Below are 26188 nucleotides of genomic sequence, written 5' to 3' on the forward strand. Positions count from 1 at the left end.
TTTAAAAATAAAAAACTTTTATTTATATTAAAAAATAATAAAAAATCTTATTTTAAATTTTATAATTAAAGCTTTTATATAATTATTATTAGGTTTAAAGTTTAGCTTATACCTTTAAAGTAATATATTATCCGTGCAACACCCCTCAGGTACTTGGTGCTACTTTTGCTATATATCTCAGGGATCCAGTATATTATAAATCGGACTAAACTGGTGGCAGGCATTGATCACGCTCTTCTGTGGCCATGTAATAGTGGCACTACTTACCATGGTCATCGGTTTCCCAGGACTCTACCATCACATCTCCTTTCCAGTCGCCACCAGAATAGCTTGGGGCTTCTACGGGTCCATCTTTGTGGTACTGAACCGTATTATCCTGTCGATTGTATGGTGCGGTGTTCAGTCGTGGCAAGGCGGACTCATGACGTACGTTTGCCTTCGCGCTATTTGGCCAGGTATAGACAATCTTCACAACACGATTCCAGAAAAGACTGGCATGAACTTGCAGCAATTTATTGGGTTTGTTGTTTATTTCGTCATCCAGCTGCCGTTTGTGTTTCTTAACCCTTCACGGCTGAGATACCTGACATATATCGGGAGTGTATCCGGGTGCATAGTCCAGGTCATCGTTGCTGGCTGGGCCTGCGCTACAATGGGCCCTGGCGGCTTTGGAGATGTCATAGCGGACGAAGCATCTCCTCTTGTCGGTTCACAGGTGCCATGGGTGGGTGTGTACTCAATCAGTGTCACCATTTCCAGTATGATCGCTGGAGCGCTCAGCACCTGCGATTATACGCGTTTCGCAAAACGTCCCGCCTCGGCTCTGTGTCCACAAGCCGTTGGGTTTGTTCCGGCATGGGGGTCTAATATCCTGGGCATCCTGACCGTGGCTGCTACACAGCAACGATACGGCGACAGATTATGGAGCGTGGCCCAGCTGCTTACTGCCATGCAGAATACGAATCCTGCGACCGAGACTCGCGTTGCTGTATTTTTTGCTGCTTTCGGCTTCTTTCTATCACAAATTTCACTAAATGTGATGGGCAATACGTTTTCTGGCGGCACTGACATTGCATCCCTACTACCAAAGTATATCAATATTCGGCGTGGGCAGCTCTTTACGGTTTTCCTCGGTCTCGTTATTAATCCCTGGTACCTACTTAGTGGTGCTACTATTTTCGTATCCGTCATGTCGGCGTATGCAGTCTTCTTGCAACCCTTTATTGGCATTCTGCTAGCGCATTATTTTGTCGTGCAGAAGAGGCGTATAAAAGTGTCAGATTTGTATACTCTGGATTCTCAGGGAATTTATTGGTATACTTGTGGCGTCAATTGGCGATCAGTACTTGCGGTATGTGCGTACCTAGTCCCGCGAGAAAGGAGTCATCCTAACATACCAGCGAGTGGGTTGCTGCTGTTGCACCGCACATACCGGGTTTCCTTATGACAGTCAACCCGTCAATTAAAGTTTCAACAGGAGTACTGCAGTTGTACTACCTGTCTTCCATGACAGGTTTCTTGATAGGTCAGAACTCCCTGCCTCCGCACGCTAAAGTCATCTCTAACTAGAACGTCTAGCATTTTCCCTTACGGTTGTTTTGCACTCAATATTCCCAGTAAAGGCTCAATCCATGTATATTTATTCATCTACATTTGATTTTACAAGAGAAGAAGTTGAGGATTATATCAAACAATATGAGCGTTAGTGTTCGACTTCGAATACCGGTATGATGCAAAAAACATTCCCCGAAGCAGAACCTTGAGAAATAGAAATTAAAGTTCACGCATGACGATTGAAGCTCGAGCGACTTTCAAATTTACAAAGTTGGCCAAGTAACAATTCAAGCAGTCTCTATCCTATTATACTCAACAGTGAGATTTTATACTTGGCAGTGTCTAGAGTCCTAGACAAGTCTTTACTGTGAATAATCCTACAGTACCCCCTGCTCGTGACACAGCACGATTGTATGGTACAGCCCGGATAAAATGAAAGACTCTTGATTTAATACATAAGGAGTGCAATAATACGAACCTAAATACTTGTTGTAATACTGCTGCCAGGTGGGCAGCACTATAGCGATGGCTGTTGCCCCGAAGAAGCAACTTGACTTTGACATATTGACTCTTTGACTGAAAAGTGGGCAAGATATAGCTCTTTATCGCTGGCGTCAACGACTGTCACTAAGCTGGGACAATAGTCTACAACGCCCGTCTCACGAAATAATCGTTATACACTCGTGGCTCGTGTTTACCCGTGTTGCTATTACTTTTTAGGCCTTGGCCAGCATGAGAGGTAGCTTCAAGTGCACTAAAAACTACAGAAACCGCATCGCATTGGTTTTAAGCTCTATTAGTATGCGTTTAACCTTGCGTTGGCATGTCTCTTCCAGGTTTCGCGGCAGATACAGAAACTTCCTTGATAGCCGCTTTGTTAGGACATCAAGCCAGCCTATCTAATGGACGGAATGTCCACCTGAAACTAATAAAAGCGTCAGCAAGCCATCGGTATATCAATCAAAGTAGTACTATCTCACACAACAGCTCCCCTTTACCCCGATCCCTAGCTTGCGGGTGACCGTGGAAATGCAAGAGACATTGTCGCTTATTACCGCGTTTACTTAGCCGTGTGCTGAGCATGTCCGACTTCCTCATCGAATCCGGCATAAGTCAACTCAAAACTGTGTGGCATTTTCTTGCCCAGAATATTTCTTTGTGACTCCCAGCATCTGATGCCAAAGAGTTCTGGTTGAGAAATCCACGGTCCTTGAGATTTCCTGCTTGGCACTGCGACTGGTCCATGCATTTGGGCGACTCATTTGTCGTCCTTGGTGTCCAGTACGCATATCACAGGGAAAGAGCGTGTGCCTTGTTGCCTCAATTTTTTGCTCAAGTGCTTGCCATTTTACATTGAACGTTGGCCAACCACGTCGGCATACGACCTAATGCTCGGTTGCACAGGCACATGAGAACTTTGACGCGCCTGCTGGGGATTAGTGGAGGTATTGTTATTACTACTAATAACTAATATTTATTCTTCTCGCTACTCGCTCAATCGTTGATTTTATTAGGAAGATAAAAATGGTATCTAACACTCCCACGATTATCTTGCTTTGCCAGAGGAACTCTACCCACCACTCGATATGTAGGCCACAAGGACTGCTTGAATATTCTGCCGTGAATCTCCTTGAAAAATCTTGACCCCTGGCCGTTTACAACAACTATTCGAAATTAAACCACCAAGATGATATATGAACCAATTCAAGATTTATTTTCTATATGGGCCAGAGACTGTGTCTGTTAAACGCACAAGTGCCATTCCAACGTTTCCATGCCGAGATAGTTTCCAATAAATCCCCGATGACCCCAATGCAAGTTTGCCCCCAAAGCTGCGGCCAACAAAAATCCGGTGACCAAGTCGTCGTTTTTGAGCATCATGGTTTATCGATCAATAGTTGTAGAGAATTTCAGTATAGATATCCCTCCGTAACATTTTATCTGTCTCTTAATGGAAGCTGCCGAGCCCTTCGACTTCTCAAACACAAGCAACACCTTGATATCCTCGAATGATGCCCCCAATTTCACCAGGTATCCTTTCGTCTTTGGTTTCAAAACAAAATGGACCGAAAACCACCACGATATTGGAATTGCCAGTTTGATTCGTCGACTGCGTCCCCCCGTGGTCGGTTTAGGAAGGCCAGATCGTCTGGAAGCCGCAAGTATGGCCTGTCGTGCCAGGTTGCACAGAATGGCAATTGTCCAAACCATGGACAGCGCAGTGGCATAAGGCTCAATGGGGGCATAAATTCGTAGAATCGAGGCGCGCGACAAGTGATACGTGTGAACGGCGGCTAGTAAAGTCCGATTCAGTCCTTGAGCCGCCAGGGTAACAACAGAGTCGGCATCGCAACTAGGCTGCATGCAATGAGTGCCAGAGACGGAAGCATTCATGTTGTATCCTTATCCTTCAACTCTGATAAAATAATGGCAAAAGAAAGATGATGGAATACACATTGTGTTTCCTGCAACTCTGCAACTTGTTATGCGTGGGGTGACGGCAGAATGCAGGCGTCTGTTGCACCACACGTCCGGCCAGGTCTCGTTCGTTCCGTCGCTCAGACCTGGTCACTGCGTCGTTTAGCTGGCAGCAAATCATTGGAGGCGAGTCATTGGATGACGAGAGCGGCGGAACTGGAGCTGGCTGGTTAGGAGTTGCACGAAAAACGCCGCTGGTGGTTGGCGATGTAAGCACAGTCCGTATGCCGACCTGTGGAGAGCAGGTAGAGACTTCAATCCCGTGTTCTAGAAGCACCAAAATCTGAATGGAAAGATTAGTTTTAAATTGCTATATATATATGGGTTCGCAATATTGCAATTCATCATGGGTGGACAGCTGATCAAGGCATCAACGATCTCACTAGTAGGTTTTCATGTACACCACCTCCGGGTAACATTATCTGCACTACCTTTTAGACAGGGACACACGGAACCGATTTACCACGAGTCGAGTCCAAGCTAAAGTTTTCGAGACAGAGAACCAGCGAATATTGGACCCGAAGCAACATGGCATTGTTTCTTTTGGGCCAAACGAAATACTTTGTCAGCGCGGGCGGCTCTTCAAAGTGACTGGAACTGAGTTGACGGATCCTCGCATGATGCTGAAGAGGTTTTTAGGATTGAAGGGTATCATAAATGGTCTCTGTGAACTCAGTGTGGGTTATGAACTTATGAATAAGATCTAAGAGATGAGTGTATCAGCATAACCATTTTCTTCCCAAGGCTAACTAATTCTACCTTGATTCCGTGGTTTGCAAGGACTCTATCGATGCGCACCGACGTTGATTGGCATGCAATAACAGAGCCAGGGCAACAAAGAGGATCTAATCTCAACCCTTCTAACACGCCTACAGCATGAGTTTCTCCCTTCATTCAAGGTGGGAGGCTGGAGCTACGCTATCAATCCTGATGAATGGCATTTCTCAGGAGAGGAAGAAGAAGTTTGGGCAAAATTGGGTCCTTGCAGGCGTTTAAAACTAATAATAACACTTGTAAATTTACAAAATTTCATTGGACCTAACGAGCTACATTCCAGCCTCCCGGACCATGACTCCCCGCCTGGTTCACCCAACATGCATACTCTCCACCACCTACTTGCGCGACCCAAGTTCTGCCAACACACATATTGCCACGGTCCTCGACAAGAGAGGGGTGCCGCTTCACTGAAAGAAAACACCCAAAGGGCATTGGTGGAAATAAATCTTCAATGCATCCGTCATTTCCGCCTTGAATGCCATTCGCCACCATGGAGCTGCAAAAGCCTGCTATCGAACTAATAGAATCAAAGTTGACAGCACATATTTGCAGCGTCGAAAACGCAATGACTCTCTTGAAGGTACCATTCAGTATGCGGCTGTATGATACGCGCGCCTTGTTGGTTTAAAAAAATGTGTCACACCGCACATCGCACACCGCCTCTCGTCCCTCATAAAGGAGGGTGGTATTGTGAGCGTAGAGTAGAGGCTCTTTCATTGTATTTCACCACAATGGAATTCAACTTGATAACAACCCGGTGGGATAAGTGTGGTGATACAGCTACGCCTAGGAGAAGAGCATGGTAGAACAGAAGAAACAGCTAAATAGAAGATGATCTGAATTTTAATTTTTTACTGAGAGCAAGCGAAAGTATGGCCCCCACGCCTCTACATCACTATTCTCATGCTCGTTTACGTAACGATTTTTCTTCGTCATGGAACTCGTTCAAGTAGGGGCCACAAATAACCATCCAACCAACTGTTTCGTATGTAGATGTTCTTGGTGTAACGCATCGTGACAAATCGAATTGACCAACCCACGCCGCAGACCTTATCAATTGATACCGAAACAGGCCCAGGCCGGCGAAAGTGGCGGCCCCACCTGCGCCGTTTCCGCCCGAGTTTTTGACAGAGTGGGCGGTGCATGTCCGGTGGTCGCTCCGGCCCCTCCAGCGTCCCGTTAGACCGCCGAGAACTCCTCATGAGCCTTCCTCCACCACGAGAATGGGCAAAGTGTGAAGTTTCAACAATGCTAGATTTTAGGCGAGCAGGGCCATGTTGATTGAAAATGGATCAATATGACTGAGCTCAGAGCTAGGGTTGATGATGCCACATTTCTCGAAACGATGCTTTCGCCTCAAGGTCAAGCATGTTTTTGGTATTTGCCGATACCGTTGTGTTCCGCAATTACGCCAAAGGCCCATTCCAAGTCATCCAGTGAGAATGCCTGACAAGGCGTGGAGTCGAACTGGCCCAACTCCGCCGCAGCCTTCCATGGACAAATTACGGAGCCCCCTTGGACAAGTTCAACGAAAACCGCAGGGGCCGAGTTAAGCCGCAGAAGAAGGTCCAGAGTGAGCGCCCACCTCGACCAAACTTGACCTAGGCACACCAGTTGAGCCGTTTCAGGCTACTTTGCCAAGTCCATGGGGGTATTGGAATCCTCGGAGAAAATAAGGCGCCGGTGGACGAGCATTCGGTTTTTGGAGAACGGACAACGTAAACCAATGAGACGGAGCGTGTCTATATTGTCCACAGCACTAAAAAGTGGTGTTGCAACACTATTCTAGCCCCAGGAGGTAGTTCGTAGAGTAAGTGCTGCTATATGATTGGCCACATGTACCCGGTGAGCGATATTTGCCATTGGTAATAGTATATGTAAGTGCTCCGCCCTCTGTATCTTTGTCTTATTCCTCATCCAGTGACTCCCAGCCGCTTAGGTCTGCCTGGCAAGTGAGGAAGAAACGAACTGCATAATACTATCGAAATCCACAGACACAACCCCCTGAACCATGAGACATAGACATGCAGCACCCACAAGGCTGTCGTAGTCTTGCCATCGGGCTATGGAGGCTCACGCCTGACAGACTGTGTCGCTTGGGAAGAATTGGGGGATAATGTGATGACTCGGAAGGGTGGGAATCGAATCGAAAATGAGCAGATACCTAGTCCATGGCAGGTACTACAAAAATTTACATCGGCTATTCTGGGAGAAAAAGTATAGATTATAGCTCCCACTTAAAGTTCAAACTCGACGCAGAGTAAAAGAACGATTTGACTATCAGAAAATGCATAGAACATGGGAGGAGGGGGCATGTACAATCCAATAGGATCAAAAGAGGTGGTCATCCCGGTTGGAAAACTAAGGGACCTGATGATTGATGAGGAAGAAGACAACTTAATAAATGTCAAAGCCATCTCACTTGCATCTATTTTATAACATTGTAAAGAGAGTGTTTGTATGGCTTTAGCAAGTCTCACCGCGAAAGAGCTATAAAAATAGTTACCACTTAACGTTCAAGAGCGACATAATTGGATTTACAGTCTTCCGGACATTGTATACCAAGGCTGGAAAGGAATTATTCCGCAAGAAATACAAAATTACGCATACAACAATACAGACAAGAAGGCAAGAAAAACCAATACAATCCGAGAACCGCACAAACACAAATCTAGGTCATAGGCATAGCCCAAAAGGAAAAAAAAAAGTCTAGAACCGAGCTCAAGGCCCTTCAAATCTCGCCCTCCCAACAGCCCGTACCAATCTCAGAAGTAAAAATAATTCGCCAACAAAATAGCCGCTCAATGGCACCGGCCGCCATGGCCCGCTACAGGCTGAGGCTTCTTAAAGGCCTCGAGAACCCGCGGCAAGCCCAGCAACACGCAAGTAAAGACAAGATGCAGCATATTATCCCTCGTCAACCCCCTGCGACGAAATCGATCCCCCAGGAGAACCAGGGTGATGGCCAGAAAAACAGGCTGCAGGCGATGAACCGCCGACACGGAGGCGGACCCGACGGTGAGTACATCCAGCAGCGCCTAGACACCCCGTTCAACGTCAGCAATGCGTCCGGGGAGGGTGTTTTACGCCGTCTCCTTACTTACCGGGAGCCAGCAGCAGGAGCCGTGGAGAAGGGCTGATATGAAGGGCGCAAGGGAGTGATTTTGCAGCTGCGGCCAGCGTTTTGACGGTGAATCATGTGCATTCTTGGGCTCTGGCTTTGAGCTGTTGTGCGAAGTCTTGTCGCAGCACGACGACATGGTGGGCGACACGGAGTGTTGAATCTTGACAAAGAAGGAGTAGCTTGTGGTGTGCGGGATGAGAGAATGGAATATGGCAGAGTTTCCTGCCGACACACGAGGCGAGATGTAAAGGGAGATGAGGATTGAACGTCTGGTCGCCACGTGTCTGGACAGGCTTGTGGATGCGCGCTTTGTGCGTGTTTTGCATTGACCTGGGCGGTCCTCAATTGAATGTTAGCGCCATGTCTTTTAGCGCTTGGCACTTATGGAGACTTGATCAATTCAATTGATCAATGACATCTGGAGTTATGACTGGTATCCAATGTTGACTTGATTTGATGGCTGCATGTGAGTCCCGCTGCGACCAGACATTTCGACAACTATCAACTTCAGTGTGCGCCCATTGTGCCGGTTTCCACATGGCTGGGAAGCCTACATGTCAACGCAGTGTGATTTTATATTCAGAAGCAAAAATGGCTCTCAACGTCGTAGCGACTTATTGACGTGAATAGTATGCGCACCATGACGACGAATCCTAACATTGAAGCTATCCGCATCACAAAGCTCCCACTTTCCCACACCATCCCGACAGCATCTTGCGATCCAACATTCATCTTTCGCCTCGTGGCTCGCCAGTGAAGAATAGTCTAAAATGGCATCAATTCTCGACAGTCTCGCAAGAGCGCCCACAGTCCACCAAATCAGTCAACGCCACCGCCCAAGACGCCACGCTCGCAAAATAACCGTCTTGCAAGTCCCCAATGTCTCCAAGGGCGAAGCTCTGATGCCGACCGACTCGTTTCAACATGCGCATAGCCATCACTCTTTGACTCTCGTCAACACCCCACAACGACGCCATCTTCAGCTGCGGAACCATCATTACCGGCCCCAAATTACTGGTAGGCGCCTTGTCCGTAACCCTTTCCACAAACTTGTAAGCCCGTATAATCTCCTGGGTGTGCACCAGCAGTCCATCGCCATCGGCTACGTCGTCTCGCACCACGGCTAGTAAGCGGCAGGCAACTATACAAGCAGCGTGATACAGGGACAGCAAAGCCGCTTCCGGCATACTCGTGAAATGAGCCGGTGGGAACCTATCATGGGCGGCACTGGGTCCTGTTGGTGGCGAGGGCGAAGAAGCCGATGGCCAACTGTCTTTACAGATGCCATTCATCTCTTGAGTCGTCGAGGGTGGCATAAACTGCTGTTCCCACTGCAACAGCTTGGCCACGGTTGCTTCGGCCAACGCTCTCAATTGCACTTTGGCCCTTGCCGCCAAGTCACGCGTTCGTGTGACCCCATGGGCGGTGGCCAAACACGCCTGAACGTCAAATAAAATCGTAACTATTTGGTCAAACACGTTGGGGGGGTGAATCTCAAACGGGATGCACGTCCATTCAGGCGAGGCAAACCCCGAGAGCTTGTTCTCGTACATGGTGGCGATGAACTGCAGACAATGCCACAAGTTAGCCCGCATACCACACGGACACATGATTCAGCCGAGGCAGCAGAGACGTACCGCTTGGAATCGTAGATGGCAAAATATCCTGTGCATGAAGCCCTCGTGACAGGCACGTGGTCCCGCGGCCTCTAGCAGAGTTGACGCGCCGTGAACATGTTTGAGCCAGGCACCCTCGGCAGTGTCCGCCCATGTCTCAAAGTGAATGAGCATGACGGCAGAGCATACATTGGATTCGGTTGCTGCTGGCGCTGTGTGCGACAGCGCCGCCTGCAAGCCTGCCAGTGCTCTGGCATACCACTTGTACGCTTCCGTCTGAATCGACCTATCGCGGGCCCATGTCGCGTAGCTCAGCATTGATGCGGAGCGGATGGATGTTTTGGCAAGTGAGTTTCCGGGGGATGATGTATATTGCGGTAGCCTTTCCAGCCAGTTGGCGTTGGGGGAGATGGGGAACCTCACGCCGCTCAATTGGCCGAATGATTCGACGAAATGGGAGACGAACAATTGGTCAAATGCCGTTGCTCTACACGACCTCGGGTCGGAAACCAGGGGGATATGCACAAATGCATTTCTCGGTGTCACGGGGCCAAGGGCGGCGGATGCTGTGCCCGGGTGGTGTTCAGGGACCGCTTCGGACGATGACTCTCCCGATTGCACATGCACGAAAAATGCTCCCGTCCGGGGTCCGGGGCATCGGAGGCCCCTGGTGGTGCATTTCTCGCATTGCGGGAATGCCTCATCGCACTATGGCAAGTCGCATTAGCAAGGCGACGGTCAGTGAGTGACATGCGGCCATGCTCGCCTTCACTTTGCGTCGGCGGCAGTTGGAACATCCTCTGCTCCTACCGGCAACATTAACCATGTCGTCTTATGCGGGATAGAGAGTTGCAGGATTCATACAGCCCAAGGCCGGGCTGAACGCCGACTGGCAGTCCTTTTGTGTCGTCAATGGGAGCATCACATTGGGAGGTGTCGAGCGTGAATGTCCAGCTGGTGCCTGGTCGCAGGTCATGACGGCGTGTTTCGTCCATGGTTTCCGAAGTTAATCCGGGCCATCTTGCAAAACCCAGGCCGTCATCATCGACAAGCCGGGCTTTACTTGAACGCTGGATGCTATCTCAAAGGACTTTGACAATATTCTGAAGTGGAAGTGTACTCCTGAACCCAGAACAGCGGGATTTGGCAAACCTGGGGCGATTGTCTGATCATTACCTCCACACAGGTTGGCTGTGCCCAGGGTCAAATGCAATGTCTGGTCAAGTTAACATGGTGACATCTGACAGACTCTCAGTGTCCGGCCCAGGCCAGGCACTCAAATTTCGCCATGAGCCCGGCACGACACAGCTGCATGGAAACGACGGCTGAAGTTTTTCTCAAGGTCATATTCCCTATAGAGCCGTACATTATTCGGCCGATTATATGTCTTGCTCCGGGAAACGGCGACAAACTCGATCCAAGTTCAAAAGGTGACATCTATGGGTCTTGAAGAGACGGCCTTTCCCCGATTCGGTTAGCTTTGCGGTGAGATATCGCCCGAAGGCTCTCACTTCCTCGCTGCCTGTATACCGGACGACCTATTCCAGATCTTTGCCAACACCACTGCTATTCCACCAGACTACCTCAACTTCATGACCGAGAAATACCAAGAGCTTCTCAGTCTCCAAGATTTTAGCAGAGCGTCTGACGACGGCGTTGGCGCAGAGCACTCAGTTAGTCGCATGACGTTGCGACAGGTTCTTCTCACAGGGTTGGAAGACGCCGTCCAATTCGACAAGAAGCTGACTCATTGCCATACAAACCAAGACGCAACAGATACAGTCACGGCCCAGACTTTCGCAAGCTGGTGCAAATGCCAGATCCAACCACGGGGTTTCCAATCAATATCCGCGTCAATGTGTTCAAGAACGAAGCGATGTGAGACGTTTGCTGTGGGATATCATGTATGTCAAGTCGATTTTGGTACCCAGACCTTTGAATATATACAGCAGTGTCGGGAACAGCGTAGCCGCCACATATTGAGCATTACAGCCAACCAATCTACCGTGTCGAGCCTTAAAAAAAAATTACCATCCTCCCAAAAAATATCCATGCGCCGTAAACCCTCAAACCCAAAAAAAAAGATAAAGAAAAGAAAAGAAAAGAAAAAAAGCCTACCATTGTAATATCCTTCCACCCATCTGCAAAAACTGGCCCACGTCGTCGTCTCTCCTCCCTTGTACAATGTCGACAATGCCGGCGGCGCTCGAGGTCGAACTCGCAGCGCCAGTAGGTGCTCTCACCCCCCTGTCCCCTTCGCCAGTCAAGTTGGTAATGACATGTCCCGGGCAGTAGGCCCATACCTTGGCCCCCCAAACCTTGTAGGTGGCATACATGCAGGCCGTGGCCATGTTGAGCGCGGCCTTGGACATGCGGTAGGCCTCGGAGGCGATGCCGTAGGCGGGATCGCGCGGGTCGAGACGGGCGTGGATGGAGCCCAGCGCCGACGAGACGTTGATGATGCGGGGGTCGGCCGACTTTTGCAGCAGCGGCACCAGGGCCTCGGTGAAGACGAGGTGGGCGACCGAGTTGGTGTTCATGGTGTCGAGGATCTCGGAGCGGCGGTCGGGAAAGTTGCGCATGACGATGCCGGCATTGTTGATGAGCACGTCGACGACGGCATACTCGGCGGCCAGCTTGTCCACGGCCAGGCCGATGCTCTGGTCGTCGGTGATGTCCACCTCGAGGAGGCTGAGGGAGCCCGCGTGAGGCTGGGCGTGCAGCTGCTGCAGCGCCCTCGTGCCTCGCTCGTAGTTGCGGCAGCCCATGATGACGTGGTTCTCGGGGGAGGCCACGAGGGCGGCCGTCATGTCGTAGCCGATGCCAGAGTTGGCACCTGGAGAGAGCTGCCGTCAGCGGCCCGCCGCGCCGGGATGGCGGGATTGCTCTTGCTGCTGGGGGGGGACGAGGAAATATGTCAAGTACATACCGGTGACGAGAATGACGCGCTGCGGCACGGTGCCGTTGGCCGCGCGGCTCGCTTTTGTCGTCGCCATGGCACGCGGCGAGATGCAAAGTGTCCGAGACGAGGTCGGCGGTTGTCTTGGAGGGAGACGGGAATCGACGTGCATCCGGAGAGATACACTCCACCTGCGGCGAGCCAGGACATCTGGACGCTTGCAGACGGTGGCGTCGACCCCAATGCAGGCTTGATTTGGCGGACAAGATGCGTGTGGTGGGAGCGGCTTGCAAATTCCATGGCGGCGTCGGCAGGGTTGGTGGTCAACCGGTCCCATTTGCGTGTGATTAGAGTTTAGACTAAAACGCACCAACGGCCGAGCCAAGCCTCCAGGGTTGCTAACCCTGTGTCGATGCCTGTCGTCTTGTCCGGTACGTATCCTCACGGCAGCTTCATTTTGCCATCAATAAATTTTTTGATGTATTCCATCGGACTCGTCTTGTTCCATCCGCGCTGCCGCCTCAACGCTCCTCTCCTCTCTCATACAGCGTCAATATGCTCATCAGCACTCCCACCGTGAACTTTTCCCCATAATCCACATCCACTTGCAGTATCCCCCTCCTGCCAAACACCCGGTCAAACGTAAAGACGGCCAGAATCTCGCCGGGCGTGCTCTCCTCGATGAGCTTCCAGCCGCGGTGCCCTCGGTGCCCTCGGTGGCTGGTTATGGGCAGACTGGCCCCGTCCGCGGTGACTGCTGTTGTTCGTTTCCACACCAAAGATATCCTGCCGTGCCCTGCGAGAGTCATTTCCCAGCGGTGGTCGGAACCGCCGGCGTTGGATCTGGTCAAGTCCTCCCATTCCACCGCGTCCACGTCGGCGCGGCTCCCGAAGCCGATCTTGAAGCTCTGCGAAAACTGGAGAATATGGGCCAGTGCCACGGGCGGCGCGGCCTTGTCTCGTCCGGCGTGGAGGACGAGATCGGGCGTGCAGCTCTTCGTGAACCGAGTGACGTTGCAGTAGTAGAGCGTCTGTTTGCTGTCGTGGGCCGTGACATTGTAGTGGTACGAGAATGCTGGCCGATGCACATCGTACCGCGTCGCGGTGGAGGCCGTCATGGCTGATCTGCAATCGAGCCCGATGTGTTTCGGCCGACAGGACCCGGTTTTCTGGATGCGATGGCCGGGTGAAGCGGGATGGTGTTTTGACTGGCAACACAATCGACTGACGTGCCGGCTTCTTTATGTATGTATATCGTATCCGCGATGAATGTTGGTCACGGCCCATCGCCAACACAACGGGCACACCGTTTTGCGACACGGAATAGCTCAGCCACAGCCTTACAGGGATGCCTCTACCGTAATCTCCGTGTTCGCATTCGAAGCGTTGTACGAGGAATACACGTCCTACGTGAATTGCGGCTGAGTCTTGACCCCGGCAATGCTCTGCCTAAACCCGTCGACCGGCCTCACACGTGGCCATCCAAATCGGGGCTGAACTTGCCGTGAATCCGTGATTAGCCAAGAAAAGGACCTGTCATGTCGGACGTCGCACGGCCAGGGGCTTAGCTCCCTAGAACCAACCAGTTGACCTTTGTGTGGCATCAAATTGTTTGGGCCTTTGTTTAAGCCGTGCTCAGGCCATGTTCGATAGCCTCTTTGAGCCACCATCTGAGTTCACTGAATTGCCATGCTAGGTCATTGGGGCCAGATGAACCAGCACATCTGATGGTTAGTCGATCCACCACTCAGGTTTTGAGTGACTTTGACCTTCACAGACGCCGCAGTCAGCACTACGACTGCTCTGAAGACGAAAACAATCAGCCCAGCTGCTTCTTGAAGGGTACAAATTCGTGGAAAATACACGCCGCTCGCTTGGGCTTTGGTGCGTAAAACGAGAAGATGTATTGCGAATACCGGCGTGCCTGGACACATGCGCCGCGACGTGGAGGCTAGAGATGCTAAAATGCAGTCTGTGGAAGTATACTTGCCCTAAACCTGCACAAGTATATCGGCCGAACATTGCAATCCCACATTCGAGCTTGTTTGAGAGTCGTCGATGCAATGCGCAATAGCCCGGTGGCGCTATAGCCAGGCACTCTTTGCGCCTCGTCCATTCACTGCCAAAATAGGCAGAACTCAAGTATACTACTAGCCTGCCAGAGCAAAAGATGTGAAAAAGCTACGTACACATTTGTAAAGTACTCATCAAGAAAAGAAGCAAAACAAAAAGACCAAGTGGTACAGAGATACTGGTATGGACCTTTCATTCGTCGTGCTGCACAGACGGCTACTCATCTAGCTGTCAAAAAGAAACACCACGGAACAGAAAGCAGCGAATAAAAGGCCAAGTCTTCCCATCTGCTTGACTATGTATTAGTAGGACCAAGGCGGCGCTTACACTATGGCGTAGTGAACTGAGACCAAACACCAGACCCTACATGTACGAGCCTGTCCATGCGGCCAGCAACGCCACCTTGAACTCGACTGAACTCAATAAATTCACTACACGCACTCAAAATTCATATATTAGGACAGCTAATGAACAAGACTACGTAAAGTCGAGATCCCACCCATTTGCCCAGTCTCCCAAAACCAGCATCCTACGCAGCACACACGACCGACCAAGTTCCCTTTTGCAAAATTGTTTGGCACCAAATCTACACGACATATATTTTTCTCGATCCCAAATCTTTGTTACTACACACGACATGGAGTTTGCTTGGAAGGTTGTCAGGAGCATCGGCAACGCTTTGCCCTCCAAAGAGCCCAGGTCTCCCAAAACTTCCCAGCCGGCGAACAAGCGTCCATGCAAAAAATGCGGCCATGGCGCACACTGCTCAGACAGCTCGCAGGTTCCGTTGTGCTTGTGGCATCAGGGCTACGATAACTCCTCCGACGATGAAGGCAGCACAGTTAATGCAGGCTATCCTGGCCATGAGCCGGCGTCATAGGAGGGTATGATCAACGCCGCAGTCGTGGCAGGCGATTCATCTTCAAAAGAATCAGTGCCACTGTTAAATAGCAGGATTCCTGCCAGATGTACGGCGTCTTGGGGGGTGCGATGAGCGTCACAACGTGTTTCTCGAGGAATGGCAGCAACTCCCCCCCCCCCCCCCCCCCCAACGGATACGAACAGCTCCGTCTTCGACATTTCGGGACCAAGGATGGTCGGTCGGTTTGCGGGAACTTTTGCCTTTGATTGGAATACTGTATTATCAGTTGATGATTTGGGAAATGGACGGTGCTGTGCGCCAATACGATGTATTGCAGGCCCTGACAGGACGGATACTGGAGTCAACACTCAAGCTTACGGATGGCACACGATGGTCTTGGATGAAATATAATATTCACACACCGCAACGAATACGTCTTGGTTTAAAAGTATTATTCGCTCAGTGAAAATTATGTCCTTCTGACTCTACTTGACTCGCGCACTATTCGAGTAATCAACTTGAGCGTTGCATAGCCACTAAAGATCTTTCTGCATATGGATTGGCAAGCGGGTAATTTAACGCTTCTCGAACCGATAATGGTTCCTATGAAGCCATGAGCAAGCTATGACCCGCAGCACATAAAACACATACGCGAGGATTATATCGCAGCAGGCGGTTGAGCAAATCAACCACCTGGTCATTGACGTTTTCTTCATTTCAGCAGTGACAAAGCTCAACCAGAGACATGGCGTCCTATATTCTAACTCGGTGATAATATCATCGTCTAATTTTATTTCAAACTCGTTTACAAACTCGAAGAGCCTGTTAGCATCCAGTACGGTGGTCCATCATATGGGTTGTAGCGCTTATTTATACAGTTCCCAATAGACGGACTCCTATTTATGCATCTCTTGGGCCCGACTGTTGAAAGCAGTAATTTAATTCCAGCATATACGCCTGCCACGACTGCTCCAAACGCGACGGCTGTCTCGTAACAGGCCGCAATTAGTTGAATCCGTAGGTCTAATTAGTGGGTTGCAACTAAAAGGCCCCATCTGAGAGCTATCTTGTTGCCAATGAGTGCATTCATTTTCGTTATATACTCATTATTCCGGAGATGTGCTCTGACTGTGAGGAGTCTCTCTATCTCGAGTACAGAACTAAGGTGGTTATGCCGAGGCGCCAAGTCGCTTGATTTGCTGGATCGGAGGCATAGCCAGACGAGCAATTTTCTAGTAAGAATACATCAGGCAAATTGCACTGGCGGAACAGATGGCTGATGTTTGCTAGTTATATGATGATTATTATCGGCGTCGGTGTGACAAGGGCTCGATAGAGGGCTTGGAGTCAATAGCTCAATTCATCTAAGAACGGTATTTGGTAGCAAAAGTCCTTGGTTTTCCTCAAGGCCTCGTTAACCGAAGACGTCTTTAAATACAAGACAGTGAGGGACTTTGCCCTAGTCCCGTGATTGTATCCCTTGTGTAACCTTTGACATTGGGCCATTTCCGTGTAACAGTAGAAGGAAGATGGCGTCTTACAGCCCTCTTAGTTTCCAGGTTACACTGGCATAATTAAAGGACCTTGCCAATCAGGGTAGTATTAATGCTAATAAATGCTAACTAGTCAAATTCCCAGTATGTATAAAATACAACAACGCATGGCTGCGTTACAAGTAAGATAAATCATTATGCCTTCAAATACGGCCTGACTAGCCAAGACTATTGATTTTATATAAGAGGTCTCAAATGGCAGGACACTGCTCCTAGTTGTTGTTCGGCCAAAGGCTGTGTACGCAATCGCTTCTGCTTCTACCACGGGAGTTGAACACGTGCGGTCAAGGTATCACTACATCCTGCTGGTGCCAATACGCCGCCCCACAAATACTCGACGGCGATACCAGCTCCGTGTACGCTGCTAGCCGGTAATTTTATGATTTGACTCGAATATAAAGATAAGAATTGGTGTACTAGGAGACAAGAGGTTCTTACTTGGAATACTTATACGATAAACTAGAGTTTTATATAAAATTATAATTACTTATAGGCTTAATTAGGTAATTTATATAATAGCTATAGTAGTTATTTAACAATATATTAATAATTTTGCCCCTGTTAGAAAATAATACATGCAAGGTATAACGTAGTATTTTAGGGAAATACCAAGTACTTTGGTCGTGTTTATAAGCTAGGGTAATCGACGACTTGGTTAACGCTTTGCCCCTTCCGGTTAAGGCGAGTACTAGTAATATGGGTCCAATTTCGGCGAGAACCTTATTAGAACGCATAATATTATCTGGTTAGGAACTGGTCAATGCAAGAGAGAAACGCAGGGGTGTGGTGAAACCATTGCCTTCATTTATCCTTGCCGTCACTATTCAGAGCGTAGTCATCCAGTCTATCCCGATACAATGTACCTGTGCCCAGCGTGGTCTCACAAGGGGTCTCTAGGGTCCAAAGTTAAACAGGTGAGCGGCATTTAACCAACAAGTCTTTCTGGTCATGAATCATGATATCTTCCTGACATGACGGAGGGTGTATAGTGTGACTCTGGCCAAGGATCTGCAGGAGTACCTGTCTGGTGATTACGAGACTCGTATGATTTCGCTAATTGGCAAGTAAGCTGTCTTGGTGGGTGCGTTAGTCTATTCTATATTGTAGTCTGGGAAGCGCCCATTTTGAATTATTAGTCGCTGATTGTGACAAGGGCAGGGTAACTGGACTTGGAACGTAGTGTTCTATTCATATTATAATAACTGACTTTAACGTATTTAAGGTCCTTGGTTTTCCACGAGGCTTTAAGGGACGGGAGGTCCCTATATATACAAGAAGTTGGTGAGGGCGAAGAGCCCTCGCTTAACACCGACTTCGGGCCTCGTCATCTTTTGCCTCCGGTGTTGTGTAACCTTTGGTGGCTCAAAGCCTTTTGTTGTGAGCCAAGCGTGTGACAGGGATGGCTAATTCGTTTCTGCTCTACAAATCCGAGATCATTTAAATAGCACCTAAAGTAATAGACCCTGTTAAGATTATTTAAAAGTCTAGGAATAGACTATATTTCCAGTGCCTCTCCGTAGCCTACAACTCGAGGCTCCGCTCTGCCTGTTATAATAGCCTTATCGCCAGTAGTGCTAACAAAACCGCTATAGATATGAAGAAGATATGGCAGTGTTCTCCTGTGCTTGTGCAGCCAAGCCCTGTGTCATTTGATGATGCGGTGTCAAGCCTAAAAAGAGAAGAGAGAGCTAAAAGCGCACGCTTATACGCTGGATATTGGAAGTATTCGGCCAATGGCTGCTATTGCTGGACCTTTTGGCTCCATGACTCAGCGGTCAAGCCCGATAACCGTCGTAATAGCCGCACAATGAATTACCATTAAATAAAATAGTATCCGGCTGTGCTCCAGGCGCTTGATAAGTTGTCATTTACTGAGAACCCTTTTATTAGACTGCCATCTGCAAAGCCTGAAATTCAGTCTAGACCCGAATGTCACATATCAGTCTGCATGCCATACCGGGTCGTTATCCATGGATGGGAGCGGAAAACCGTTACTGGGACAAGACTGGCCGCCCTCTCGCCGCATTGAGAGAACATGGCATGGATGCTGGACGCAGGCATCGAGGAATCAACCCTGTTCTGACCTATCCCCTCTCTCAAGTGCAAGGTTCAATTTGGCGGACACCATTGGGGCGTGATGACTTCATACAACTTGGTAGTTGGGCATCTCGAGCATATTCCGACGTCAACACCTGCGGCTGACGCAAGAGTAATTTTGTGGCTTTCCATCAACATGACTGTCACATGGCATGGTGGCAGGGATGCTTGATGGCGACCCGTTTCTGACCTATGATATCTGACGTTGGCCCTGCTACAAGAAACGTTTATTCTCGACGTTTATTTTTGCTCTGCGCCTAGTCCAACTTCGCCACAAATAGTAAGACTTTACAGTCTCACTGATTCAGAATCCTCAAGGATACAGGGATTCATGATTCAGTATTCTCGACCCCGAAGACTACACCATCGGCCAAATATGTGCTACGGACCGATAACAGCTGCTGCGCGCTAGTTAGGATTAGGAAACACCGATGATATTACTCGTTTTCTTACAAGATAGGTGGTGCGCTATACATGCTCTGGACTCGGGTTACACAACCTCTCTAGTTGGAATCACCTGAAATGCCAAGGATGCGCTTGGGAAGAAATGTAGACATCTATGTGAATGAAAACGCCCAGCTCTTGCTATCACACAGTCTTTGGTCCAGTGCGAGAAGCAGCTTTTATCCTTTTTATATACGAAAACAAGTAGGACAAGATGGAGAACGGAGCAAGGCTGCAGACCGTTCCCTGGAAGGCTGGCATTGTCCGTCGACAAGTCTGGTAGCGAATCCAACCTGCGTCGTGGTGAGCAGGATGGTGACATGATTACGCTCACCGGCAGGGCGGTGCCATGAACGGAGTCACTTGCATGGGCTGTCAGGATGGTGTAATCAACCTGGTTATGAGTCTTATGACACACTCCTTTCCGCGTCTCTCCTCTCAACCCCGCTTTCGAATACGCGAAGCCCTGCATTTACGCAATTCCTACTCTAGGGTGATGACTATTGGTCATGGTGTCTTGTTTCCGTCATGTTACCTGCGAACCGCCAATAATGACATCAAGCAGACATGGGTAGGTCACGCTGCGGGTTCATCACTCGGCGGTTGATTGGAAGAGACCCCGGTATGCGAATTCAAATATGCAAGTTTGTCAGTTTTGATATTCTTGGCGACACAGCCACGGTTGTAGTTGCAGTGCTAATTCCAGAGAAAGACTTTGGAGGCTAAACTAAAAAGAAACGGTTAACGGTTGTGGCAACAGGCAGTTGGTGATTGGATAATTCCAGAGTCGATGTCGCCAATTTCAATGTCATCCGCATTATCAAAATTTTGGAGGAACCATCAACCGACTTCAGACGCATGTGCTTGATGGCTGTCTTTTTGATCAATCGAAGACCCTTGGCCGTCTTTCTGATCAATCGCAAACCCTTGGCCGGTGGCGGGTTTCTCTCCGCCTTGGGCAAAGACGATGTACATGGGAACATCCCCGGAGCCCTTTACCTACATCATTCTCTCTTAGAAGTCCTCGGCCTTTGGACAGCCTTGACTCATTTTGGGAAGCCTCTGGGAACTCTTAAATGCCCGTAGACTCTTGGAGTTTGCTCCAACCAGCTTCTTTGGAGCAGGTGTAGGACCAGCCACGCTTGCGAGACCCGCCGGCACACAGAGTAAAGGCTGGATCTCGATTGTTTCCAAATATCTCTTCTAAACAGAATGGATAGGTTCCGGGTTATAAAAGCACTGAACTGTCTCAGGTATAGTCGTATACAACATCCCATAGAGCACATCCCGTGTCCTGATGCCTTCATGCCTACCATCAGGGGCAAGGAGATCCGGATGAATTTGGCCCCTAGCAGTTTCTGCTCACAATTAATTTCTGCAGAAGCAGCTCTCCGTATCCAGTCATTCCGCCACGTCATCGCGTGGCGTTTTATAGCCAGCTCGTATGTGATAATGTGACTACAACCTCCCCCACCTCGATCCTTTTCTTCCCGCCTGTTTCGTCCATCTGCACCGATGTAGCAAGTTGTACAGTTGGGCTTAAATACGTGTAGAATCCCTCATTTCTCGCACTCTAGGCCGGACTATGACATGTCGTAATCTGAGTTCACAGCCGTTGCAGCAACAATGCATTCCTCCATCACGGCCACTGCCCTTCTTGCCTGTGTCTACTTGGTGTACAGATTATACGTCCACAGGCAAAGAAAATCCCAGCTCCCGCCCGGCCCCAAGCCATGGCCGCTCCTTGGGAATATTACGGACCTACCTCCGCAGGGTGTGCCCGAGTATCAGCATTGGCTGAAGCAAAAGGACACCTACGGCCCCATCAGCTCCGTCACCGTGCTCGGACAGACCATGGTAATCATCCATGACCTAGAGGCCATTCAGGAATTGATGGAAAAGAAGTCGCTCATGACATCAGAACGGCCGCGATTCGAGTTTGCGCACAACTTGTCTGGTTTCGGCAAGTACCTCAGCCTCCGGCCCTACGACGACAGCTTCCGAAGGCAGCGCAAAGTCGTACACCAGCAACTCGGGACCAAGGCACTAGTGGACAAGTATCATGCCGTGCAAGAGGAAGAAGTTGGGCGATTGCTCCTGCGGCTTCTGGAGGATCCGCAAAATCTTTGGCAAAGCTTGAAAACGTGAGTTCAACTACCATGGTCCGAGTTGCGCGCATTTCTCGTCTGGAGTGACTGAAGATGAAGCAAACAGGAAAGCCGGAGCCATCATACTCAAGATCACATACGGCTACACGGTTCAGCACAAAAAAATCGACCCCCTGGTGAAACTGATTGAAGAAATGATGAGGAGGGGTTCCGAGGCCCTCGTGCCCATGAGCTATGCAGTCGATCTCTTGCCTGCTCTCAGACACGTCCCCGAGTGGTTCCCTGGCGCTTCGTTCCAACGAGTTGCCAAGAAGTCGACGGATATCAATAAGATGGTGACGGATGTTCCGTACAATTTTGTAAGGCAGCAGATGGCGCAGCAGGCTCACACACCGTGCTACGTCTCTAGGCTCATTCAAGAACTGCAAGATGAGGACCTGCGGCTCGACCCCGTGGCCGCCGAGACGATCAAGTGGTCAGCGGGAATCTTGTACGCCGGGGGTTCGGACACGACCGTTTCTTCTCTCTTCAGCGTGATTCTCGCCCTTGTCAAATTCCCCAACGTCCAGCGACAAGCGCAGCTCGAGATTGATGGCTTGACGGGGTCGGATCGTCTCCCGCAGTTTGAGGACCGCAGCAAACTTCCGTATGTCAACAGCGTCGTCAAGGAAGCGCTGCGGTGGTTTCCCGTAACACCAATGGGCGTGGCGCATGCCGCCAGCAAAGACATCATGTTGAAAGGATACCTTGTCCCCAAGGGCGCTATTATATTGCCCGCCGTGTGGTGGCTCCTCCACGATCCCCAAGTATACGCGAATCCGGAGACATTCGACCCTGCGAGGTACCTGCCACCGCGGGATGAGCCGGATCCCGCAAAGGTGGCATTTGGGTTTGGACGAAGAGTTTGTCCGGGGAGATACCTAGCGGATGCCGCTATATTTCTAACCGTTGCCCAAATACTGGCCGTATTTAACGTAAGCAAGGCTCTCGATGACGAGGGCAAGGAAATAGAGCCGGTGGTGGCTAGCGGATTTGGATTGATTGATCACCCGGCCTTGTTTCCCTACAAAATTACCCCTCGGAGCGAAAAGCATGCTTCGCTCATTCGAAATAATGCAATGGGGTTTTCTGGCAAGGAGGCTAATGCCGATGCCCTCCATGCAGCGGGGTTTGAAAGCCTCAAGTTTTAACAGCTTTGATACTGTTAGATCTTCCGCAGTCACAGGGTGATGGGTTACAAGTTACCCTCTTGTATTTGCCGGCAGACCAATGGATGGGCTGTACGTGTGTGTTCACAGGCTTCTTGTTGTATAATGCGGCGATAAGAAGAAACTATCAGGCTGCTCACTTGGGAATCGGCTAGGCTACGACTAAATTGCGATGCGTTAGTGTACTTATATAATGGATATGACGGGGATATTAAAAAGGCAGAATGCAACTCACAGGAGCGCCTACTTTCGAGCTGGCTACAGATAGCATGGCCAACGTTGTATCAAGATCAGGAGGCTCAGGCAGTAAATCCCTCATTATGTACAAAGACGAATATGCACTGTTTTACCTACAGAAATTCAAGAGTCTATCATCTTGTCCCACTTATCCTAAACAAATCTGTCGAGACTCCAGACAGACAAACGCCAAGTTTATGCAGATGCGACCAATAGAAGACATCACAGGACGCCTCAATATGGAACGGCAACTAGAAGCCCTGAATAACCAGATTAGGGATACAAAAATACCCGAGTGGCGCAGTTCTTTGTTTGGCATGTTCTTCCACGTCTCACAGGAACAGAGGGCAGCCAGCACGTGCGGCATTTGCGCAAATACACAGGGTCGCAAACCGAGACATACCATCGACAGCCGCAATGTGACACGAAGAGTGACACGGCGTCATGGCGTCGAGCGGCACGGCACGACTCCATATCGGCACCCTGGAAAGGAGAGCTGCATGATAAGCCGCGCCGCTTCTTGGCTGCTACATAGGCGCGGGTCGTGGTGGGCTCAAGCTAACTTATGGTTCAAACGGGTTTTTGGTCGCGGCCTTGCATGAGAGAGGCCGCGAGGGTGCTCAAGCTTATGAAGCGAAAACAGATGGTTGGAATTTTAAAACACACTGTCAAAGAGACGTAGGCGAACGCTGGGGTAGAGCGGAACCCCGGGAAGGAGGACTACACAAAGGGTCAATAGCTGCGGGATATTTAAGCTCATGTAAGCCTATATTTGGAGCTTTTATTCCTGCAGGGCGGGTAGAGCAGCGGAGGCGGGAGGTTAAGCGTGGGAAGAGCGGACGGACGGAGGTGTAATTCGGGCCGAGAGTCACGGCGGCTATCGGGTTTGACTGTTCATCTATGGAGAAAGAGGATCCATTGATAGCGGCTCTTGTCCAAACATGGCCGATATTCATCTTGTCAGTGTGCCCTCATGACTCTCTCTCTCTGTGTGTGGCACCAACACCAAGCATCGAGTAGCGATAGCCACGAAGCACCTACGTGCATATTTGTAGCCCCGTACGGCTTTAATTTGAGTAGCGAATACTCCGTATACGTATGTGTAAATTGGGGCTATATGTCGTACAGACCCATAATCACATGTATGTAGCCCGCCGGGTTGGTTGCCATAATCGACTTCTCCTGCAGAAATGAATATGCATGACGTTCCTCTTACGCCCGACGTCAGGATATATCAAGTTAGACTAATGAGAAAATCTTTTTATAAAACCGCATGCGCGATGCAACGGTACACAGCCTCGGGTGTTTGTCTTTTTATACCCCAACAGGTCCTCATACACTTATAGGAAGGAGTATCACAAGCCTGACCACCTATACAACCCCGGCACACGACCTCGATTCTATTCGTCGATTTTATATGCCATACGCTGCAATGGCTGATCAGACTCGCCCGGTCACCAGCCTAGACCTGGGCTTTTGGATGCGCCATAGCATCTCACCCTTGATTGCCTTCCTCAGGGCAGCTGGCTATTCAGCTGCGGACCAAGGCGAACACATTCGAATGCTCTGCGAACATGTCCTCCCCAATATTGGACCTCGACCAACAGCGCTACATCCTATTAAAAGCTCGCTTACAAACAGCGGTTCGCCGATCGAGCTCAGCCTCAATCTTTGCTCTGGAAAGCCGACGGTGAGATATTGCGCCGAGGTCCTGGGCTCGACCTGGTCCAACGACGACGATATATATGCGGTGGAGACGGTGCAAAAATGCTTGACATCCCTTTGTGCAGAACTAGGGTTTAGCAGGCGTTGGAGTGACAGGCTACTAGAGACTTTCACTCCCACTGCCGAAGAAGCAAAGAGATCGCAGGAAAACCTGCAAAAGTGGATAGCAAGCCTCCTGCCGCCGGGACTGGAAACAAAACCCGTATCAAGGCTGCCCTTTGCTGCGTTTGCTTTCGACTTGGATGGGCCCCGGGCTCTTCCCAAGTTGTACGTGAGTCCAAAAGTCAAGGAGATTGGCTCTGGCAGCTCGACAAATGAGACTATTTGGAACCTTTTGCGTAATCTGGAACCCCCAATAAACTCCAAAGCTGTCGAAGCCATCTCCGAGTAAGTCTGGCCCACCTTGCGCTACTGCCTCTACTTTTTCCTTGATTAGGTTTCTTGCTGACTGGGAGCAGATTCCTCCTCGAGGGTGTGGTATCCCCTTCTATTGACATGTTGTCAATTGAGCTCGTTGATGAAGAGGATTTATATCGCGCCCGGGTTAAAATGTACATTCATACCACTACTAATTCGTTTAATACCGTGCGGCAATGTTTAACCCTAGGCGGTCGACGTCGGGACGAACCAACCATGAAAGGCTTGGAAACCCTGAGGACGATTTGGCACCTGATGATGCAGGAGAAGGACCAAGTCGCTGACGATTATGAAAAGCCGGTAAATGACGCGGTACAACAAGCCATGAAGCTATTCTTTTCCTTGGAAATTACCCCTGGTAAAGACCTCCCTGAAGTGAAGTTGTACGTGCCAGTCTTTGCCTACATGAAAAGCGATGCGGATACGGTGGAGAATTTCGAAATCATGTTGAAACAATGCAACCAAGAGTGGGCTTCTAGCGGAAGATATAGAGACATGTTTGAAACTGCCTTGTACGTTGCATTCCCTCCCCTTTTACCGCGGCAGACTTCTCGCAAATAGACGCATTAACCGGATACATTCTAGTGGGGATCTTAACCGGAAGCGCGAGGCGCCGATACATAGCTACGCATCATTCTACTACAATGAGTCTGGTGTATACCAAACATTATATTTTTGTTTGCCTAGACAGTTGGATGTTGACGCGGAGAATGTGATAGAGCACCAACCAGACTGCTAGTAGCAGCCGTACAGAGCACGGTAGTTTGGACAGATGTCGATATTTGGATAAAATAAGAGACTCTGGATTGTGAAGGCAATGGTGTTTTGGTGGTGGTAGGTTGGAGTAACCGCCAGCTGTATTATATTGTCACGCTGCCTATATGTTAGATTCTTGCGAATACAAGGCCAACCATTTAACCCGCCAAAGACCCAGATACGTTAAGTGATATATACATAATGGACCTGCGTACAAAACCTACCAGAAAAATCGGCCAACTCTAGCTCAAGCTCTAGGG

At 49.6% G+C, this 26188-nt stretch overlaps 7 protein-coding genes across 7 annotated transcripts; 4 read left to right on the forward strand and 3 right to left on the reverse strand.

Annotated features, from left to right (window-relative positions):
• Positions 1 to 268: 268 nt before the first annotated feature.
• MAA_11375 (RTA1 domain protein) lies at positions 269 to 1569 on the forward strand (the record flags this gene model as incomplete). The annotated part of the gene is made up of 2 exons (XM_011413369.1): positions 269 to 1351; positions 1405 to 1569. The coding sequence occupies 2 exons, from the start codon at positions 269 to 271 to the stop codon at positions 1567 to 1569; spliced, it is 1248 nt and encodes a 415-aa protein (XP_011411671.1).
• Positions 1570 to 7628: 6059 nt separating this feature from the next.
• MAA_11376 (uncharacterized protein) lies at positions 7629 to 7949 on the forward strand (the record flags this gene model as incomplete). The annotated part of the gene is made up of 1 exon (XM_011413370.1): positions 7629 to 7949. One exon carries the CDS (start codon positions 7629 to 7631, stop codon positions 7947 to 7949), a length of 321 nt encoding a protein of 106 aa, XP_011411672.1.
• Positions 7950 to 8709: 760 nt separating this feature from the next.
• MAA_11377 (Zn(2)-C6 fungal-type DNA-binding domain protein) lies at positions 8710 to 10544 on the reverse strand (the record flags this gene model as incomplete). Its single annotated transcript, XM_011413371.1, has 3 exons — positions 8710 to 9498; positions 9571 to 10216; positions 10414 to 10544. The coding sequence occupies 3 exons, from the start codon at positions 10542 to 10544 to the stop codon at positions 8710 to 8712; spliced, it is 1566 nt and encodes a 521-aa protein (XP_011411673.1).
• A 1119-nt stretch (positions 10545 to 11663) lies between these two features.
• On the reverse strand, positions 11664 to 12748 carry MAA_09041 (short chain dehydrogenase; the record flags this gene model as incomplete). The annotated part of the gene is made up of 2 exons (XM_007827039.2): positions 11664 to 12395; positions 12479 to 12748. The coding sequence occupies 2 exons, from the start codon at positions 12746 to 12748 to the stop codon at positions 11664 to 11666; spliced, it is 1002 nt and encodes a 333-aa protein (XP_007825230.2).
• Positions 12749 to 12969: 221 nt separating this feature from the next.
• On the reverse strand, positions 12970 to 13566 carry MAA_09042 (C6 zinc finger domain protein; the record flags this gene model as incomplete). Its single annotated transcript, XM_007827040.1, has 1 exon — positions 12970 to 13566. One exon carries the CDS (start codon positions 13564 to 13566, stop codon positions 12970 to 12972), a length of 597 nt encoding a protein of 198 aa, XP_007825231.1.
• Positions 13567 to 21103: 7537 nt separating this feature from the next.
• MAA_09043 (Cytochrome P450 CYP620P1) lies at positions 21104 to 22775 on the forward strand (the record flags this gene model as incomplete). Its single annotated transcript, XM_007827041.1, has 2 exons — positions 21104 to 21621; positions 21692 to 22775. 2 exons carry the CDS (start codon positions 21104 to 21106, stop codon positions 22773 to 22775), a joined length of 1602 nt encoding a protein of 533 aa, XP_007825232.1.
• Positions 22776 to 24462: 1687 nt separating this feature from the next.
• Positions 24463 to 25733, forward strand: MAA_11378 (uncharacterized protein; the record flags this gene model as incomplete). Its single annotated transcript, XM_011413372.1, has 2 exons — positions 24463 to 25142; positions 25214 to 25733. The coding sequence occupies 2 exons, from the start codon at positions 24463 to 24465 to the stop codon at positions 25731 to 25733; spliced, it is 1200 nt and encodes a 399-aa protein (XP_011411674.1).
• Between the last annotated feature and the right edge of the window lie 455 nt (positions 25734 to 26188).

The sequence above is a fragment of the Metarhizium robertsii genome (genome assembly GCF_000187425.2).
Source record: "Metarhizium robertsii ARSEF 23 chromosome Unknown MAA_Scf_7, whole genome shotgun sequence".
In the NCBI taxonomy this organism is placed as follows: domain Eukaryota; kingdom Fungi; phylum Ascomycota; class Sordariomycetes; order Hypocreales; family Clavicipitaceae; genus Metarhizium; species Metarhizium robertsii.